We start from the raw sequence: 17,786 nt of genomic DNA on the forward strand, positions 1-17,786 counted from the left end.
TTTCTCTCCCTGCTTTCCTTTTTGGCAAGGGAGGGAGTCTCTCAGTGCTACCATTCCTCTGAGAGATTTCTGCACAGTTATGGAGGAAAATCCTGACACACGTATATGAGCCCAGCTTCATTCCACCCAAATAAAATTTCCAGGACAGGCATCAAAATGTAGTCTGTATTCTGTATCAAATGGGAGCACCCCTCAATAGAAAGAAAAAAAGGAGCATCTGACATGTTTTTCTTACATGAGTACTCAATTTTTTCATATATATATATTGGGGGGGGGGCGGGAACAGCTACCTTAATACTAAGTCGGATCATCAGTCAATGCAGCTCATATTCTACACTGACTAGCAGTGCCACACAAACAAACACTGGGCTTTCAGACAAGTCCGGAATCTTCCCCAGATTGAATCTGGGATCTTTTGCATGCAGAGCATGTGCTGAGAGATGGGCCCCTCCCCATTTCCTGGAAGAAGCACGTCCTAGGTATGCTTACCTGGCTCACATTTGGTGCAGCACCGTCCAGAATATTCATAATGCTGCTCACTGCTACAGGGAGGGGTGATTTGTAAGGACAGCTGGAGAACAGGGAAAGAGAGAAATTAAGACACCGTCAGTTAAAGCCCTCATAGTTATGAAATATTTCAAGGCAATCCCAAAGTTTCGCATCTGAATGTGGATTCAGTTGGCTATGACTATGGTTGTGATGTCTCGCAGTGATACCGTCAGGCAGTAAGATTTAACCTGCCTGAAAAGTTAAGGGGAGGAAATAACAGCTCAAAACAAGCAAATAAATGAATAAAACTTCATTAACATAGAAAATATATCTACAATGTATTATTATTATTGTTATTATTATTATTATTATTATTATTATTATTATTATTATTATTATTATTATTTGTATGCCACCCATCCTCCGTAGATCTCAGGGCAGTTCACAAGACCCGTTACTCATCTTCAGTGACTAAAACTGATACATAATTAAGGTCTCCTACTGCTATGCAGGGTGCCAACTTGAATAAAAGGGCTGGCACAGTGCAGCCACAGTGGCAGAGCCAAGTGTGTGGTGTTGGGAAGCCAGGAGAGTGAGGCAGCCCTACCCAGGCAACCCCGCTGGCCACTACTGGTGAATTGTCAGGAGTCCAGGTTCCCAGCTTGATAACACAGTAAGCGTAGCTAATTAAAAAGGTGGATTTATTGCAAAAACAAACAGATAGCTCCAGACAGCTCTAACAAAGCCTCTGGCACCATTACTCAAGATGACCCTTCTGAAGACTCCTTCCAGCGTCAACAGAAGATGTTGAACTTACAAACCTTACGTCTCTTGTTTTGCTTCCTATCTAGCAGCCCTCCCATTCGCCGACTCTTCAGACTTAGTTGATCAGCTCCCACCTCTTCCTTTTCTGAGAGGCTGTCTCTGAGTTCGTTCGCGCCTGTTTGTGCTTCCGGTGAGCTTTGGCTGCATTCTAGCTTGCTCTCAGCTACAGCCTTATCAGCCTGCCTGTCAAGGGCAGGAAGAGCCTAAGTCTGCACCTGCCGGCTCTCCCCTGCCTGACTAACATCAAAGCTTCTCTGTTCCTGGCTGCTTTCTGCAGTTGGCTGCAAACCTTCGCTGGGAGCTGGCTCATTCCTGACACCAATTTATTAAATGTGAGAGCTGTTTTATTTTAGTCATACTGTAGCCCAATATTATGAAGTGTCAGTGGAAAGTATTGCCATAAGTTTTTTTTGGAGGGGGGCAGAACCCCATAATATCTACATTCCGTGAAGGGTCAGAATTTGAGCAAACTCATAAATGCATGGAATGTGTATACTATCAATGTTCCCAGCTTAAGACGTTCTCCCCATCCCCAGCTCATCAGGCTGAGTGGGAAGTCTGGGGCTGTGTGTTAAAGGATGAAGAGGTGACTTGGCCAATGGTATCGCAAGACCTTGAGCAGCACTAGTTGGGAAAGGAGGGGAAACCCTTCTGCTGGGCAACAAGCCTAGCGGCTAGGGAGTTAACACTCCCCCCCCCCACTGCTGCCTTCAGTTTTACAGACACACCCTGGTTGGCAGTGGTGGAGCCCAAGAGAATCACAGCCAGTCGGCCTTTGCTTGCAAGCAAGGGAGGAGAAGTTTAAGAGACATCCCATTTCACTCCAGGGACTTTTGATGCCACATCTGCTTTGTTTTGAGCTTCCCAAACGACTCAACTGCTAGATATGAAACTGTGACACACACACGCACAATTTTAAAAACCCTGGAACATGCACATCAAAAAAATAAATAAAAATCCAGGTTCAGCTTTCTGATGGTGTGCAAGTTCCACACTGAAAGAAAGAAAGAAAGAAATATTGAAATTCCATGCACTGCAAGATTGTCATTTCCTTTCTCTCACCACCGAAGCAAAAGCAATTACGGTACCTTCGCATGGGTTGTTCTTGAGAGTAAAATAGCACTGATGTTCCCAGATGTGCCAAACCAGAACTTAGGAGGCAGGGTGATAGAGTACCCCCCCACACACCAAGAAAGGTTTCATTATAACATGCCAGAAACAATCTGCCTTCAAAAAATGGAGTAGCTCTGCTTTGAAACAGCCACTGGTGTTTTCATTTTGTTTCCACCCCCAGGTATGGGAAAATCAGCATTAACAAGCGGCAACAGGGAGATTGGGTTGCATACAAGACAAGCAGACCATGTGGCTGCCCCCCTTCAAATAATCAATGTCTAGGGACACTGCAAATATGTTGTAAATTACTGGTGCAGAAGTGCCCTTAATCCCATTGAATAAAACGGGGCTCACTTTTGAGTAGACACGTGTAAGCTTGTCCTGTTGATCATGTGTTACTGTTAAATCAGGATACACTTGAGATAATGTTATCTGTCATATCTAGAGAGATTTATCTTAGAGATAAATTTGGTTCCAAGTCCTATTCGCCCGGGTCCCTTGCAACTAAGTATTCGTGTTTACCTATAGATATCACACCTATTTCCCTTTAATATTCTGAGAAGGAAGCCATTGCAGCAAAACCTGCTCCTTAAAGGCTGACAAATACCTTATGGTAAAACCTTTTGCGGACAAAGTCCATTTCATCAGATGCATCTGATGACGTGGACCCAACCCCATAAAAACTTCTGCTGTAATAAAGTTTGTTAGCAAGTTTAAGGTGCCGCAAGTTTTTCCTTGAAATTATAACCTCAGTGCAGGAGTCCAGCAGTGAAAAGGGCACAGAGAGTGAGTTGTTGCCCATGCATAACTCAATGGAAATCTCATCATGTACTCAGGACATTGATCAATGACCCCATTTACCAAGTGGTGACTTATCACTCTATGCATCTTTAAGCTGTTCATCTCTAGTTCCTGGACAGTACTGGATTTATGTATAAGCTAAACAAGCTATAGCTTAGGGCCCCACTCTCTTGGGGGCCCCAAAAAAATTTAAAGGGAAAAAACAACTGGATGTACATTTCCAATATATAAGATAAAAAACAAATAAAATAAAGCCTACATACAGCAACAGTGTTTTGTGTTGTGTAGGCTCCTATGATGTAAGTAATGGGCCCTGCCTGCTAGCCTGCTCCCTAAAATTTGCTCCTTTCTATATATAGCTTGCCTACATTCTGCATGGACTGGCTGCATGGCAGCATGTAGCATGCACCTGCAGACTGCAGTGCAGCACAGTTGAATGTAGGTTAAGCTGTTGTACCTGTTATCTAATATTAAAGAGTGCTTGTAAACTGATGATCAGGCAGCATAGACCATGGGTATGAGTCTTATGCCTACTGATTGATTTCATGTACAGTGGTACCTCAGGTTATATACGCTTCAGGTTACATACGCTTCAGGTTACAGATTCCGCTAACCCAGAAATAGTACCTCGGGTTAAGAACTTTGCTTCAGGATGAGAACAGAAATCGTGCTCTGGCAGCGCGGCAGAAGCGGGAGGCCTCATTAGCTAAAGTGGTGCTTCAGGTTAAGAACAGTTTCAGGTTAAGAACGGACCTCCGGAATGAATTAAGTACTTAACCCGAGGTACCACTGTAATACATAATTTGTTTATTTTGATCCCATTACAGCATGGGTAGGCAAACTAAGCCCCAGGGGCCAGATCCGGCCCAATTGCCTTCTAAATCTGGCCTGCGGACGGTCCAAGAATCAGCGTGTTTTTACATAAGTAGAATGTGTGCTTTTATATAAAATGAATCTATGGGTTATTTGTGGGGCATAGGAATTCGTTCATTTTTTCCCTTCAAAATATAGTCCGGCCCCCCACATGGTCTGAGGGACAGTGGACTGGCCCCCTGCTGAAAAAGTTTGCTGATCCCTACATTACGGCTTTAGATACTTATTAGGTCCATAAATCACCATATAGCATATATTCAACACAGAAAACAGTGATAATTTGTTGTTGACAGAGGACAGCTGGACATATAAATGGCCCCATTACCTTCAGTAGCTTAGGGCCTCCTCAAACCTAAATCTGGCCCTGTTCCCGGACATGTAGTGAGAGGAGAATCGTTCCACATTTGCATCCCTGGATTTAGTGGCGCTGTGGGTTAAACCACAGAGCCTAGGACTTGCCGATCAGAAGGTCAGCGGTTCAAATCCCCGCGACGGGGTGAGCTCCCATTGCTTGGTCCCTGCTCCTGCCAACCTAGCAGTTCGAAAGCACGTCAAAGTAGATAAATAGGTACCGCTCAGGCGGGAAGGTAAATGGTATTTCCGTGCTCTGCTCTGGTTCGCCAGAAGTGGCTTGGTCATGCTGGCCACATGACCCGGAAGCTGTACACCGGCTCCCTCGGCCAATAAAGCGATAAGTGCCGCAACCCCAGAGTCGGTCACGACTGGATCTAATGGCCAGGGGTCCCTTTACCTTTACAAATTGTGTTATGGCAATACAGATGAGCCACTTATCAAGTAACCACTTCATAAATTATATGGACCCAAAGACTCGTCAAAAAGTACATACACAACATGATCATAAAAAGAGTTAGTTTCTTCCTTTTCAGCCTCCGCCTGCAGGATCCTCTTTATGTGAGGCACTTTAACGGTGACTTAGATGGAGTTTGACAGGGGCAAAGTCCCCAGCTTTAAGGAACAGCATGCAAATCTACAAAAGCACACAGAGCCAAACTTGTGGAGAATAGCAGGAAACCTCTGCATTGTATCCGAAGGTACTTCCTCTTTTTTTTAAAAAAGAGAGAAAGTAATAGTAACTCACAGTACTCTAACCTTTATAACAGAAGGTTGTTTGTGGCCCTGTTTCAGTCACCCCTGCACTTTGAAGCACAGAGGTTGAGGACAATGGGAGTGCTTTGTTTAGTCCTATCATTCACCTCGCTGATAAGGAGCCAACAGTAAAGCAATAAAAAGCCGATTCCTTCTTTGTACAGTTACGCACAGAAAAGAAAAGTAAACATTCAGCACTTTCTTATATTGGCATGGTTCCCATCTAGACTCAGTGCTTTACAGTGCAATCCTGAGGCGCCTACTTAGAAGTAAGCCTTGCTGTATTCAGGGCAACTTACAGCACAATCTTCTATGGGTGGTATTCAGGGCTTTTTTCAGCCGGAACTCACTGGTACTCAGTTCCAATGGCACCTCTCAGATGGGCGCCATTGTCATTACAGTGGTATCTCGGGTTACAGACGCTTCAGGTTACAGACGCTTCAGGTTACAGACTCCGCTAACCCAGAAATAGTACCTCGGGTTAAGAACTTTGCTTCAGGATGAGAACAGAAATCGCACGGCAGCAGCGGAAGGCAACATTAGCTAAAGTGGTGCTTCAGGTTAAGAACAGACCTCCAGAACGAATTAAGTTCTTAACCCGAAGTACCACTGTATAAGAGAAGAAGAAGAAGAGTTTGGACTTGATATCCCACCTTTCACTCCTCTTAAGGAGTCTCAAAGCGGCTAACAATCTCCTTTCCCTTCCTTCCCCACAACAAACATTCTGTGAGGTACGTGAGGCTGAGAGACTTCAGAGAAGTGTGACTAGCACAAGGTCACCCAGCATGCAGAATGTGGAGGAGCGGGGAAGCGAACCTGGTTCACCAGATTACAAGTCTACCACTCAACCACTACACCATGCTTGCAGAACAAGGAAGGTGTTCATGGTGAGTTCTGGCACCTCTTTTTCTAGAAAAAATAGCACTGGTGGTATTCAATTCGATTTTACTCAGAGCAGACCTGCAGAAATGAAATAACATGACTCAGTTCATCTTAGTCAATTTTTGCTTGCCTCAGTTTCTAACCCCCACATCTTAAATGTAGTTCTTCACATTTCCACATCGGGGAGGGTGATGGTTGGGGAGTGTTGTTTAGCCCCATGTATCCTTCAATGAGAGCTTCCTCAGGGTCTGATTCTATCCCCCATGCTGTTCAACATCTACATGAAACCACTGAGTGGCGTCATCTGGAGTACATTGCTGTTAATATGCTGATGACACCTGGTTCTACTTCTCCTTTTCATCTGCAGGTGAGGCGGTGGATGTGCTGGCCAGATGTCTTGCCTTGGTAACGGACTGGATGAGAGCCAACCAACTGAAGCTAAATCCAGGTAAGGCTGAGGCCCTGTCAATGGGTGGTTCCCTAGACCAGATGGATGGGAGGTTGCCTGCTCCTGGTCTGAAGAAGCAGGTCCATAGCTTGAGGATACTTCTGGATCCATTACTAATGTTTGAGGCTGAGGTGGTCTTTGTGGCTCGGAGTGCCTTCCCTCAGCTTTGGCTGGTGGCCCAGCTGTGCTCCTATCTCTACAGGGATAGTCTCACTTTGGTTGTCTATGCTTTGGTAACCTCTAGCTTAGGTTACTGCATCACACTATTCATGGGGCTGCCTTTGAAGACAGTTCAGAAACTTCAGCTGGCGCAAAATTCAATGGCCAGGTTGCTCACTGGGCAAGACAGCTTAAGCATATCACAACAATCCTGGCCTGACTGCGCTGGCTACCAATTTGTTTCTGGGTCCAGTCCAAAGTGCTGGTTTTGACCACAATACCTCAAGGACTCCCTCTCTCCATATGAACCTACCCAGACCCTGAGATCATAATCTGAGGCCCTTCTTTGTGCGCCTCCTCCACAAAAGGTCCGGAGGGTGGCAACATGAGAAAGGGCCTTTTCTGTGGTGGCTCCGTTTGTGGAATGCTTTCCCAAGGGAGGCTCACTTGGCACCTTCATTACATATCTTTATGGCAGGCAAAAACTTTCCCCTTTAAACCAGGCCTTTTGCCTTTAACTATCTGTAACCTTTTGGAAGCAGGTGGGATGTTTTTAATATATCCCCTCACCATGGTTTTAATGCGGGATTTCATTTTGTTTGTTGTAAGCTGCTTTGAGTTTCCTTGGGCAAGGTGAAGCGACTAACACATTTAATAAATAATAATATATATTTTGTATGGCTTCATGAACATTTGCCAGCATTTCAGTGCAAATTTCTCCTATTAAGTACATTTTTGCTGAATATGCACATTTTTGCAGAGGAAATTCCCTGAACATATGCTATTATCACTCATCTATGCATTTATTTTTGCCCATTTTATCCCAGTGCACACATTTTTATACATCATTTGGCTTGAGAGCTCCATTACAAAATTCAAAGAAGTGCAAATTTCAAAGGATAGCTTTGTTCAATTCCTGTACTGTTTAACAATGTCTGTGGGTAGGTTCGCCTTTAAATGTGAACTGAATTGAATTTCCCCCCATACCTAGTTCCATGAGAGTCACAGTCACACGTGCACATGAATAAAGCATGCAGGAGACCCAAAAGGCGCATGAATGTGCAACATTATCCCAAGCAGTGTGTGCATATCTTTGCCCTTTGCACAATTGCAAATATTGCCAGTGTCTTCAATGCTCACGTGCATTCATGCACTGCCTATGTGTTTGCAACAGGTTGAGCTAAGAATCCTTGCAGGTCTCAGTCACAGCAAGACAAAGAACAACATTGGCCACACTACATCCCTGTCCTCTCCTCTTTATGCACACTCTCTACACACTCTCCATATGTAGTAGAGAAACACATATCCACTCCAAACAAATAGAAATAGAAGAAATGGACAGAATCGGCAAAAGTCATTTAGCTACTCTTAGAGCGGCTTATTTATAATGTTATTGAGCAACCTGATTACAGAAGAAATTGTGTATCATGGCTTGCTAAAATTGCTTTTCGCTCAAATGACTGTTTGGAGAGAAAGACACATGCCTGGCAGAGGATATAATTGCAGGGGCCCCTTTCTTCTTTTCAGAGACAATGAAACTTGGAAGAGCAACCTAGGGGGTTTCCATGGGCCTTATGACACACAAATTCTGGCCAATAACCTGAGATTATTCTATAGCGATAATCTCATTGTTTTGAAAGCTAACGTTTATTTAAAGTGCGCCCACTGTGTGAAGCTAACCAAAACCATCTGGGATTAGGGGTCGTGGCCTGCTCTGAACAGGTGTAACTTAGCTCAAAAACCTGGAACTTTTTTTCTTTTTTTTGCAATTAATCATTCAACAGGACAAATAAGAACCAAAGTTTTCAGTTTAGCACTCTAGATGCAAAGTCCCTACAGTGAGCCTCACTATTTTATTTTAAATTATATTGAAAACTGGTTATTGCAGGAACACTTTGACCAAGTCATAGAGCGTGTAGAGATCAGTTGTCATTCGAGATACTGAGCCACATAATAGTTCAGAGCACAAGAAAGGGTAGTGTTACTGGTCATTTGTCTTCTTCTGAAAGATTACTATGCAAGTGTATCTGTGCCTGTGCTCATATACCTTTTAAAAATATCCCCCGCCCCTGCCAGGTGTCAGGAGTGCGTGCAGGAGCCAGGCCCTGTGACCAGTAGGGCTTCGCAGGACTGGGGCCTTCCTAAGTTTGTTCTGGAGGGGCAAGGTGCGGCCGCACAGGTGAGGCTGCTTGGTAACTCACTGCACCGGGTGGCAAGAGCCGGGAAGGGATATAAGGTCAGCATTTCCCTTCTGCTCTTTGCCACAGCAACACGTTCCCTGCCCTGTTGCATTTGGTTCCTTGCTTCTTGATCTGCGGACCCCTGACTTCGTGACTCCTTGCTTCTTGATCCTCGGACCCCTGACTTCGTGACTCCTTGCTTCTCAACCCTCGGACCCTTGATTTCATGACTACCTGCTTCCTGACCCTCGGACCCCTGGCTTCTGGACTCTCGTTTCTGCTCCCACCCCGCCATCTTGCTCCCGGTTCTGACGTCTTCAGCCGGGACTTCGATCACCCATAGACCGGACCGTGACACCAGGAAGGGTACAACAGCGATTGTTACCAGCCTTGGTTCTCATGTTTCATAATCAACCAATGAGGTTGTGTTTTTGGGTGAGAGGAGAGCCATCTCCACTTGTTTGTTTGTTTGGACTTTTAATACAGTACTGAGATCTTGCACAAGAATGCTATTTACCTGATTAATACTTGCACAAGTGATAGAAGCCTTGCACAATACACCCCCCTCTTTTAAGTCTGATGGATGTGCCACAATTAGTCTCCAAGGTGGGATAGATCTTGAATGAACAACTCTTCCTAACCAGATTGTTGGATTTGAACATGGCTTCAGCATGCAACCATCTGTGGAAACAGACACACTCATATAATTTGGACCACCAGAAACCAAATGGCTAGATGGTGCTAAAATAAGGAGTGAGTGGAATAGGGGTGTAACATCAGATGAAATGTCACCACATATCTAGCCTATTAGATTAAATCCCCATGTTCAGGTGTTATGTATTCAGGGGTCTGTGTTTGCCTGAGCTTGAGTCTGGATTATGAGCCCCTGTGTTCTGATTCGATACATGATATCCAATCACAGAATATTTCAGGATTTGGGCCACTGCCATTGGCCCTTAAACTCTGAGCTATGATTTACAGCTTGGAACTTTAGAGAGCCAATCACGTTGAGAGTGGGAGTGGCCCAGGTCTTCAGAAATGTATATAAGCAGTTGCTTTGCCCCTGTTGTCCAGTTCTGTTAGTTTGATAAAGGTTCTTGGTGTTATCATTGTGTCTTGCTTCGTGGGAACCCACCTATACTGCAAGGGGATTTTTTTTAAAAAAGTATGAGCTGGCATTTTGATAACAATATTGTGTGGACACTACCAAAAAAGAAAAGAAAAAACTTAACATGCATAAAGTTTTCAGATTCCATAATTAATCCTAATCTGGAAGTATCCTAAAACTGCAAATAGGGCTGTCATCTATGCAAAGTCAGAGAAAGACCACTTAAAAAGATTAGGAGCCAGTTTGTTGTAAACAGTATCTTGAGCATGGGTAGGCAAACTAAGGCCCGTGGGCCGGATCTGGTCCAATCGCCTTCTAAATCTGGCCCACGGACGGTCTGGGAATCAGCATGTTTTTACATGAGTAGAATGTGTCCTTTTATTTAAAATGCATCTCTGGATTATTTGTGTGGCATAGGAATTCGTTCATATTTTTTCCCCAAAATATAGTCTGGTCCCCCACAAGGTCTGAGGGACAGTGGACCGGGACCCTGCTGAAAAAGTTTGCTGCCCCCTGATCTTAAGTGTTCTCAAACAGGGCACAGCAGAGCCTCTGTGGCTCCAGAAGTTCACTTCCAGGTCTTTAATTCAAAACAACTCCTAAACCGTGAAGGAAATGGTTTTCGTGATGTCGACTTTCCAATGAGACTTTTAAAACCACATCACAAAGTTTCCATCCCATAAAGCAAATACACGGTCAGGAAATGCAAAGAGCTGAAGCAAAATGAAGGGAAAACAATATTTCTGTCTGAAAAAACACAAATCTTAAGACTGAAGAGCTTTCTATACGCTGAAGACTGAAATATAAAATGGGATAAAAATTAAAAATAAAAGATGCTCAGATCCTGTCAATAGTTCCTGGAAAAAGAGAAGAGTTCTATTTCTCCAACCTCTGTGCTTCACAGTATACTTGGCTGACTTTTAAAAAGGAAGAGGTGGCCAAACTACTGGTTGGAGAATTTGCCTGATATCAGCAAACATACGAACAAGAAATATAAATCCACAAGAGTCCTTGCTGTTGGACTGGAGATTTGAAGTAGTTAAGCTACTGGCCAATCACTGTCCATAGAGGCCGTTGTTTTACATCTAGAGAAAGGGCCATAGCTCAGTGGTAGAGACAGTACATGTACAAAGTCTGCAACATCTCCAGTTAAAAATGATATTGGTAGGAATGCAGCTACCTGCAGCCTTTGAGGATCACTTGCAAATTTGCAGAAACTCAACCAGACAAAGAGGATCAGGAGTCTGACTCAGTATAAGGGAGTGCCATGTATTCATGCAGCATATAAAGAGTGGCACAGTTAACTAATTTTAGACTCTGGATATAGTGGTTTTATGGGAAGTTATTTCACATAAAGGCACATTATTTCACATACTTCCAAATGCAGTTAAGCCTGCTGCGTTTGGGGATCCATCTGCTCATTCCTCTGAGTGGGGCCCTGGACTTGTGCCCCCAAAGACCTACCCTGATGATGCTACTGAATCCAAAGCCAATGGAAAGGAACACATGAGAAAGCGAGCTTAATACTTCTGCCTTAACTGGAAATAAAATGGCTGGTCATAATGGAACCCTTCCAATTTCCATTGATTTAGCAAGAGTTAAGCATATCCCTCTTGAAAGTTCAGTAAGATGCATTTATTACCACAGAAATTAATGGGATTTAAGGCATGCTACAGGGACGCAGGTGGCGCTGTGGTCTAAACCACAGAGCCTAGGACTTGCCGACCAGAAGATTGGTGGTTCGAATCCCTGCGATGGGGTGAGCTCCTGCCAACCTAGCAGTTCGAAAGTGTAAGTAGATAAATAGGTACCACTCCGGCGGGACGGTAAACAGTGTTTCTGTGTGCTGCTCTGGTTCACCAGAAGCGGCTTAGCCATGCTGGCCACATGACTCAGAAGCCCTCTGCAGACGAACGCTGGCTCCCTCAGCCTACAGAGCGAGCTGAGCGCCGCAACCCCAGAGTCATCCGCGACTGGACCTAACAGTCAGGGGTACCTTTACCTTTAAGGCATGCTACACACTCGAGTAAGCTCCACTGAAGACAGTGGGGCTTACTTCCAAGTAAAAAAATGCACGGGGTTGCTCAGCTTTGCCTGCATTGTGCCTATTATGATGAAGATTTTCGTAGTATCTGTAGCTTCTTCCAGCAGCGCAGGATAAATGTCACTGAGCACATAGTGTAAGCTTGTTGCCAGTTCTTCATGGAATTAAAACTGTTCCCACAGAGAACAGGAATATGCATCCAGTCCATATTTGAGGAACCACTACCATCATGTAAAGGACAATGGTTCTAGATGGCACTTGTTATTTCTTGGAACTCCAACAGATTTCCTTGTCTCCCATTGCATTATGAAGTAGATTTAACTATAACTGCTGTAGATTCTTTTGTAAAAAAATGTGGATTTGTTTAAAACCAATAGGACTTGCGTACGGATTCCCCGCCACCCCCACATGAACCATTTTAGGGCACGGGATGGAAGATAATATTCTTCATATTCTTCGCAAAATTAGAATGAGGAACTTGTTGCCAGGATGTGCTTGAGGCTAAGGATTTCGCAAGATTCAGAGAGGAAGCAGTGATTTATAGAGCCAATAGAATTATATGCAACTTTAAATGACTAATCCTAATACATACGGTACCAACAAATAAAAAATTAAATTAAACTAGCTCACCTGGAAACCCCTGTTCTGTATGCACCGCGAGCCAATTCAATATGCAAAATTAATTCTACAGTGCAACTTTCATGTTTGCCTATCACACATTTATTCTGAACCAGCTGCAGGTCTGTTTGGCAGGAAGATGGTTCCATACCACAACCACTTCCCAACGGAAGAATAAAAGCAGATCTGCTCCTTGCTCCATCTTCTACCACAAACTCCATGATTCTTTTGAAGAGGTGGTTCCGAAGAGATCTTCAACCCATCTCCCCTTCTGCCAACCAATGTTGAGGCCACCGACTTGGGCAAGCCCCGGGGAAAAGGAAGGCAGGAGCCTTCCAGAGGTACAAGTGAACATTCCGTTGGACAATGAAAAGTTGTACTGTGCATTGAAGATCTCTTTCTTTGCTCTCCCCTCCCAGTTTTATTTTCATGGGCAAAGCGAGGCCAGCTTTAGCACAACTGCCCCCTGCCACTCCAACGCAACCACGGCCTCTAGTCCTGAGAAGCAAGGAGTAGTCCCCAAGGCCCAGAAACCATTGAACATAGATTCCCTCCTGGTCCGGGAGTACCAGCTTGAATTTAAAAAATGGAGGGGGGGGGGAGGTAAGCTCTGTCTCACAAGACACAGTGCACGCACACCATTTGAATGACAATGCCCATCAACGTGCCCTCCCCAAATATTGTATTGGGGGGCCAAAGGAACCAAAGCCCCTAGAGCTTCTTCGTTTTGCAGCAAGACAATATAAATCTCAAAGTTAATTTTCAGAATGGCCTTTACCCCTTAATCTCACATTAGGGCTCAACCACACTTCCTTTTGTCATGCTGCTTTCCCCTAGGGAAAAACTGCTCTTTAGTGTCAATCGGAGCAAATGGCAATTTGGGTTTTCTCTGCATTGATGTTTGCTCCGATTTAGCAGGAAAGAATGGGTTTTCCCTGGGAAAGGAGCAGCGCAAGGGGGAAAATATATATTATTGGATTGTAAACAAGGAAACAGCCACACTAAATGGCTGTGTTCAGACACAATGCTCAACCATGATATAGCTGCATTATGAAGGCCAGTAAAAATAGGGTTGCCATATTACCAAAAGTGAAAAATCCAGACAAAGTTGTTGAGCTTTTTTTGGGAACACCTCCCCAAAAAACCAATTCATCCCCTTGCCATATGTCTGGGTTTTCCTGGACATTTTGCCGATCCAACAAAAATCCGCCTGGATGCTTTCTGCTGTCCGATTCTAGAATAGAATAGCAGCCCTAGAAATGAATCTCAGGCTCACATGCTATCCCACTATCCCTCTGGCATTGCTGTTTGATGAAAATAGGAAGGTTACACTTTGGTTTTAGATTCTAGTTTAGCGTGTTTTCTGAACCCTAAACTACAATCAATCTTGAAGATGGTTTATCAAAATTGCACATAACAATGAAACAAAACCAAAATATTGTGCAAAATCTTAATGTCAATAATGCATAGTTTAGTGTTTTCACACTTCTGAACCAGTTTGGTGAGAGTTGGCTAAATGCTCTTATTTGCCTCAGTCTCCATTACTGAGCCAGGCGACACCAAGAAGTGCCGGCCCACCTATGAGGCAAGCAGATGTACACAGGTCATTGTTTTATATTTGAATTCTTTTGTAGTTGTGCTGAAGAAGATTCCAGAGAAACAGTCAGATTATCTGGGATTACTGTCCTATATTGTTCTTCACTTACTACTTTGGCACCATGAACGCCTAAAAAAAGTTTTACCGCTTAGCCCACAGGATAGCATCTACTACTTTGTTTCAACCATAGACTTATTATACTTCTACGGACTTTCAAAGATTGACAGACAGTTCATTCGCTTTCAAATATATTAGAGAATTCACAAGTGTACACATTTTGTTTTTGTTGTACTAAATCATGTATATTATGCAATAAGAATTGCAGTGCTATCTAGTAAACTGGTCTTCATGCTGCTTGTATTGCTTGTTATGCTAAGTTTGCAATACAGTGGTACCTCAGGTTAAGTACTTAATTCGTTCCGGAGGTCTGTTCTTAACCTGAAACTGTTCTTAACCTGAAGCACCACTTTAGCTAATGGGGCCTCCTGCTGCTGCTGCGCCGCCGGAGCACAATTTCTGTTCTCATCCTGAAGCAAAGTTCTTAACCTGAAGGACTATTTCTGGGTTAGCAGAGTCTGTAACCTGAAGCGTATGTAACCTGAAGCGTATGTAACCCGAGGTACCACTGTACAGGGGTTTGTTGTTCTGTATTGCTGCAGCTGCAATGGCAACAACAGCTCCTTGGAGGCTAGATCTGCCATCCCCTCAGCAGCCCCCTCATATTGCCGCCTCTGTAACAGCCTCTTGGTGAATAGGAAGCGCTGCTGGTTAATAGGAGGTGCTGCTGGTCACCTCCCATCCTTGTTCCCGAGGTCTTTATTCCACCCCATCCCCTTGTGCCTGATACAGAACTTCACTCAGCCCTTCTTCCCTGGCGGAGGGCAGCCATTTTGTGGTTTACCTCAGGTGCCAAAATGGCTTGTGCCAGCCCTGGTTTCAGGCAGAAATTTCTCCCACCTGGAGATGTCAGGGGTTGAATCCGGCACCTTCTGCATGCAAAGGCCCTTCCTCAATGTAAACAAACAAAGTAGACATGAGGCCTGGCGGTTCAGTGCTATTTTTCTTTTTTTTAAAAAGAGGTGGCAGAACTCACCATGAACGCCTTCCTCGTTCTCTTAGAATGGCAATGGTGCCCACCTGAGAGGTGCTGGAACTGAATTCCAGCGAGTTCCGGCTGAAAAAAAGCCCTGTGCATTTATGATGGAGGTGAGATTTAGCTTGGCTACTTCCTGACTCAAAGCCACTATGCAAGACTAGCTATATATTGGTATGAACTAGTTTTCCTAAAGAGCTAGGCAGTACCGCCTGGCAACGAATGAAGCTGTACTTAATAGGAGAGCTGAATTAATGCTTTGGTTTCCTTCTGATTTTTTGTTTCTGTTTTGGATTTTGTCTGCATTTTGCACCCAGGGCTGCTCAATATTCACTGGTTAAATATTGAAAATGGAAAAAAACACACACACAAAAACCAACCAACCAAGAAAGATACCCAAGAAAGTATATAATTTGAAGAAGTCAAACATTAGGGAGATTTTTTTTTTAACAACACCAACCCTGTTTATAAAAAGCATTTTAATGTTTAAGCACGGAGTATAGCTTACAGGATAGTTTCTCAAGGGAAGTGGTGAAAGCCACATCACTGGAGACGTTTCCAGTTTGGAAGAACACGAGCGAAGGCAGACTTCGATGGAAAACCACCATTGGGTGAAACTCAATGGGTTGGTTCCAAAATGATTGGAAAACACAAAATATGAGAAATCAGATAGCCACCCTTTGCTTGAATTCTGCTGCCGGGGTTTGTTTTTTCAGCACATGCAAATTACATCCCTCGATAGCCTTCCTTGCTGGGCTTGCCTATCTCGACAGGCCTGACTGCGGGTGGCTTGTTTGCCTCCCTTACCTTTGGAAGTCATTGGAATGGGGAAACTGCACTAGGATGATATTTATTTTAGATAAGGAGCCGTAAGAAATGGAAAGTATTAAAAACAAGAACTGCAAGCTGTGCTTTGCTGCTGTATCTTAGAAGAGGGCTGCATCCAAGCCACACATTTAAAGCAGCACCCCCCCAAATCCTGGGAACTTTAGCTTGCTAAGGGTGCTGGGAATTATAGTTCTATAAGGGGTAAAGTACAGTTCCAAGGATTTTTTTGATGGCGGAAATGTGTTTAAATGTATGGTGTGTACGAAGACGGAGTTTCCTGCCATGTTTTCTTACATAACTTACGGTCACCTGAGGAGGCCCACTTACGGTCTCCCAGTTCATGAGGATGCAAACTGCGGAGGCAGGATCCTGGGTCATATCTGTAGGGGCACCTTCTCCTTAGAAACCCCCTCCCCTTTGAAGGAATCATACTTTTGGGAGCTTCTGTCGATGAGCTGAAGCTTTCCTCTTTTTAAAATTACATCAGGGTTTATTTTGTGTACGCTCCGCTTTCAATTTTGCTGCTTTCCTGTAAATGCACTGTAAATTGTCTATTTGTTATTTTTTCCTGATGGTTCCAGAAGAGCAAGATTCTCCTGCTGCATAGACAAGTAGCACCCCCACACCGCAATCGCTGTGGCTACCTGTGGCGACTGGAAAACTCAGTCTGCTTACTCAAATGTTAACACTGTCAAAAATCAATCGGATTTGAACGTATTCCAGACGGCAGCATTATTTTGCAGTAACGAGTGTTCTGCTTTCTCTTCCAGAAATCCAACAACATATGCTCACCCTGCCCCTTCCAAAAATGGACTTTGCCCCTTCTGTGCCCCTTTCAATATTTTCTAATTGAATAGGGTTTTATGTTTGTGAAATTGCATTGATTTTTTTTTATAGAGTGGGGCAGCTATTGCAGGAGCTTTCGAACAGAACAGCAGAACAAATTAAATTCAAACATACATTGGGGCTCCAGGGACTGAAGGATCCATGTTATACCCTCGCATCCCTCCTGCCACCCCGCCTTGCAGCCTTACCTGTTGTAATTCAGTGATGAAAACGGTGAAAACAACAAGCCAGAAGCTTCCTGAGATAGCCATATCCAGGAGTGTTTTGCTTGCAGCTGCTGAGCAGGAATAAAGTCCTCCAAACTAAGCCTCAGGCAGAGGCACATTTAAGTGACCGATTCCTCTCCTCCTGCCTTTCAGCCACAAGGGAAGAGAGCTGGCGAGAAAGAGACAGCGCACAAGTGAGGGAAACAGAAAGTCCCTCCCCTTCTGGCTACAGTTCCCACAGCATTTCCTCAGGACTCAACTTGCAGAGTTGCCACTTTCTCAGTATGTGTGTGTGTATTAACTCCCTCATGGTCCGTTCCTTTTCCTCGCTCCTCCTAATTCAAAACGTTTCATGGCATCTGCAAATCGAAGGGTGCCTCGTGTAAGGAAAAGGAATAAGGGGCCCGCCGGAGACATTTTGCGCCCCAAAGCAAAGCAGCTTAAGGCCTCCTCAACCCACAGCAACGCCACATGTCATAGCACTCAAGTCCAGTCCAGGCCTTTTGGTGTTGGTGCAAAGCGGTAATCTTTTGCCCCCGCATCTCGAACCCATGACTCTGAAATTAAGC

The 17,786-nt window shown here is 44.2% G+C and overlaps 1 protein-coding gene across 1 annotated transcript in view; it reads right to left on the minus strand.

The window, feature by feature from the left end:
• TNFRSF11A (TNF receptor superfamily member 11a) overlaps window positions 1–17,573 on the minus strand; it is a 38,286-nt gene extending 20,713 nt beyond the window's left edge. The window contains exons 1-2 of the mRNA XM_053397077.1: window positions 17,200–17,573; window positions 490–571 (exon numbers count right to left, since the gene is read on the minus strand). Of these exons, the coding sequence (XP_053253052.1) occupies window positions 490–571; window positions 17,200–17,262 (145 nt within the window). The 5' untranslated portion in view covers window positions 17,263–17,573. The remainder of the gene's footprint in view (window positions 1–489; window positions 572–17,199) is intronic.
• Window positions 17,574–17,786: the final 213 nt, after the last annotated feature.

Source organism: Podarcis raffonei, chromosome 7, assembly GCF_027172205.1.
Source record: "Podarcis raffonei isolate rPodRaf1 chromosome 7, rPodRaf1.pri, whole genome shotgun sequence".
Lineage (NCBI taxonomy): Eukaryota > Metazoa > Chordata > Lepidosauria > Squamata > Lacertidae > Podarcis > Podarcis raffonei.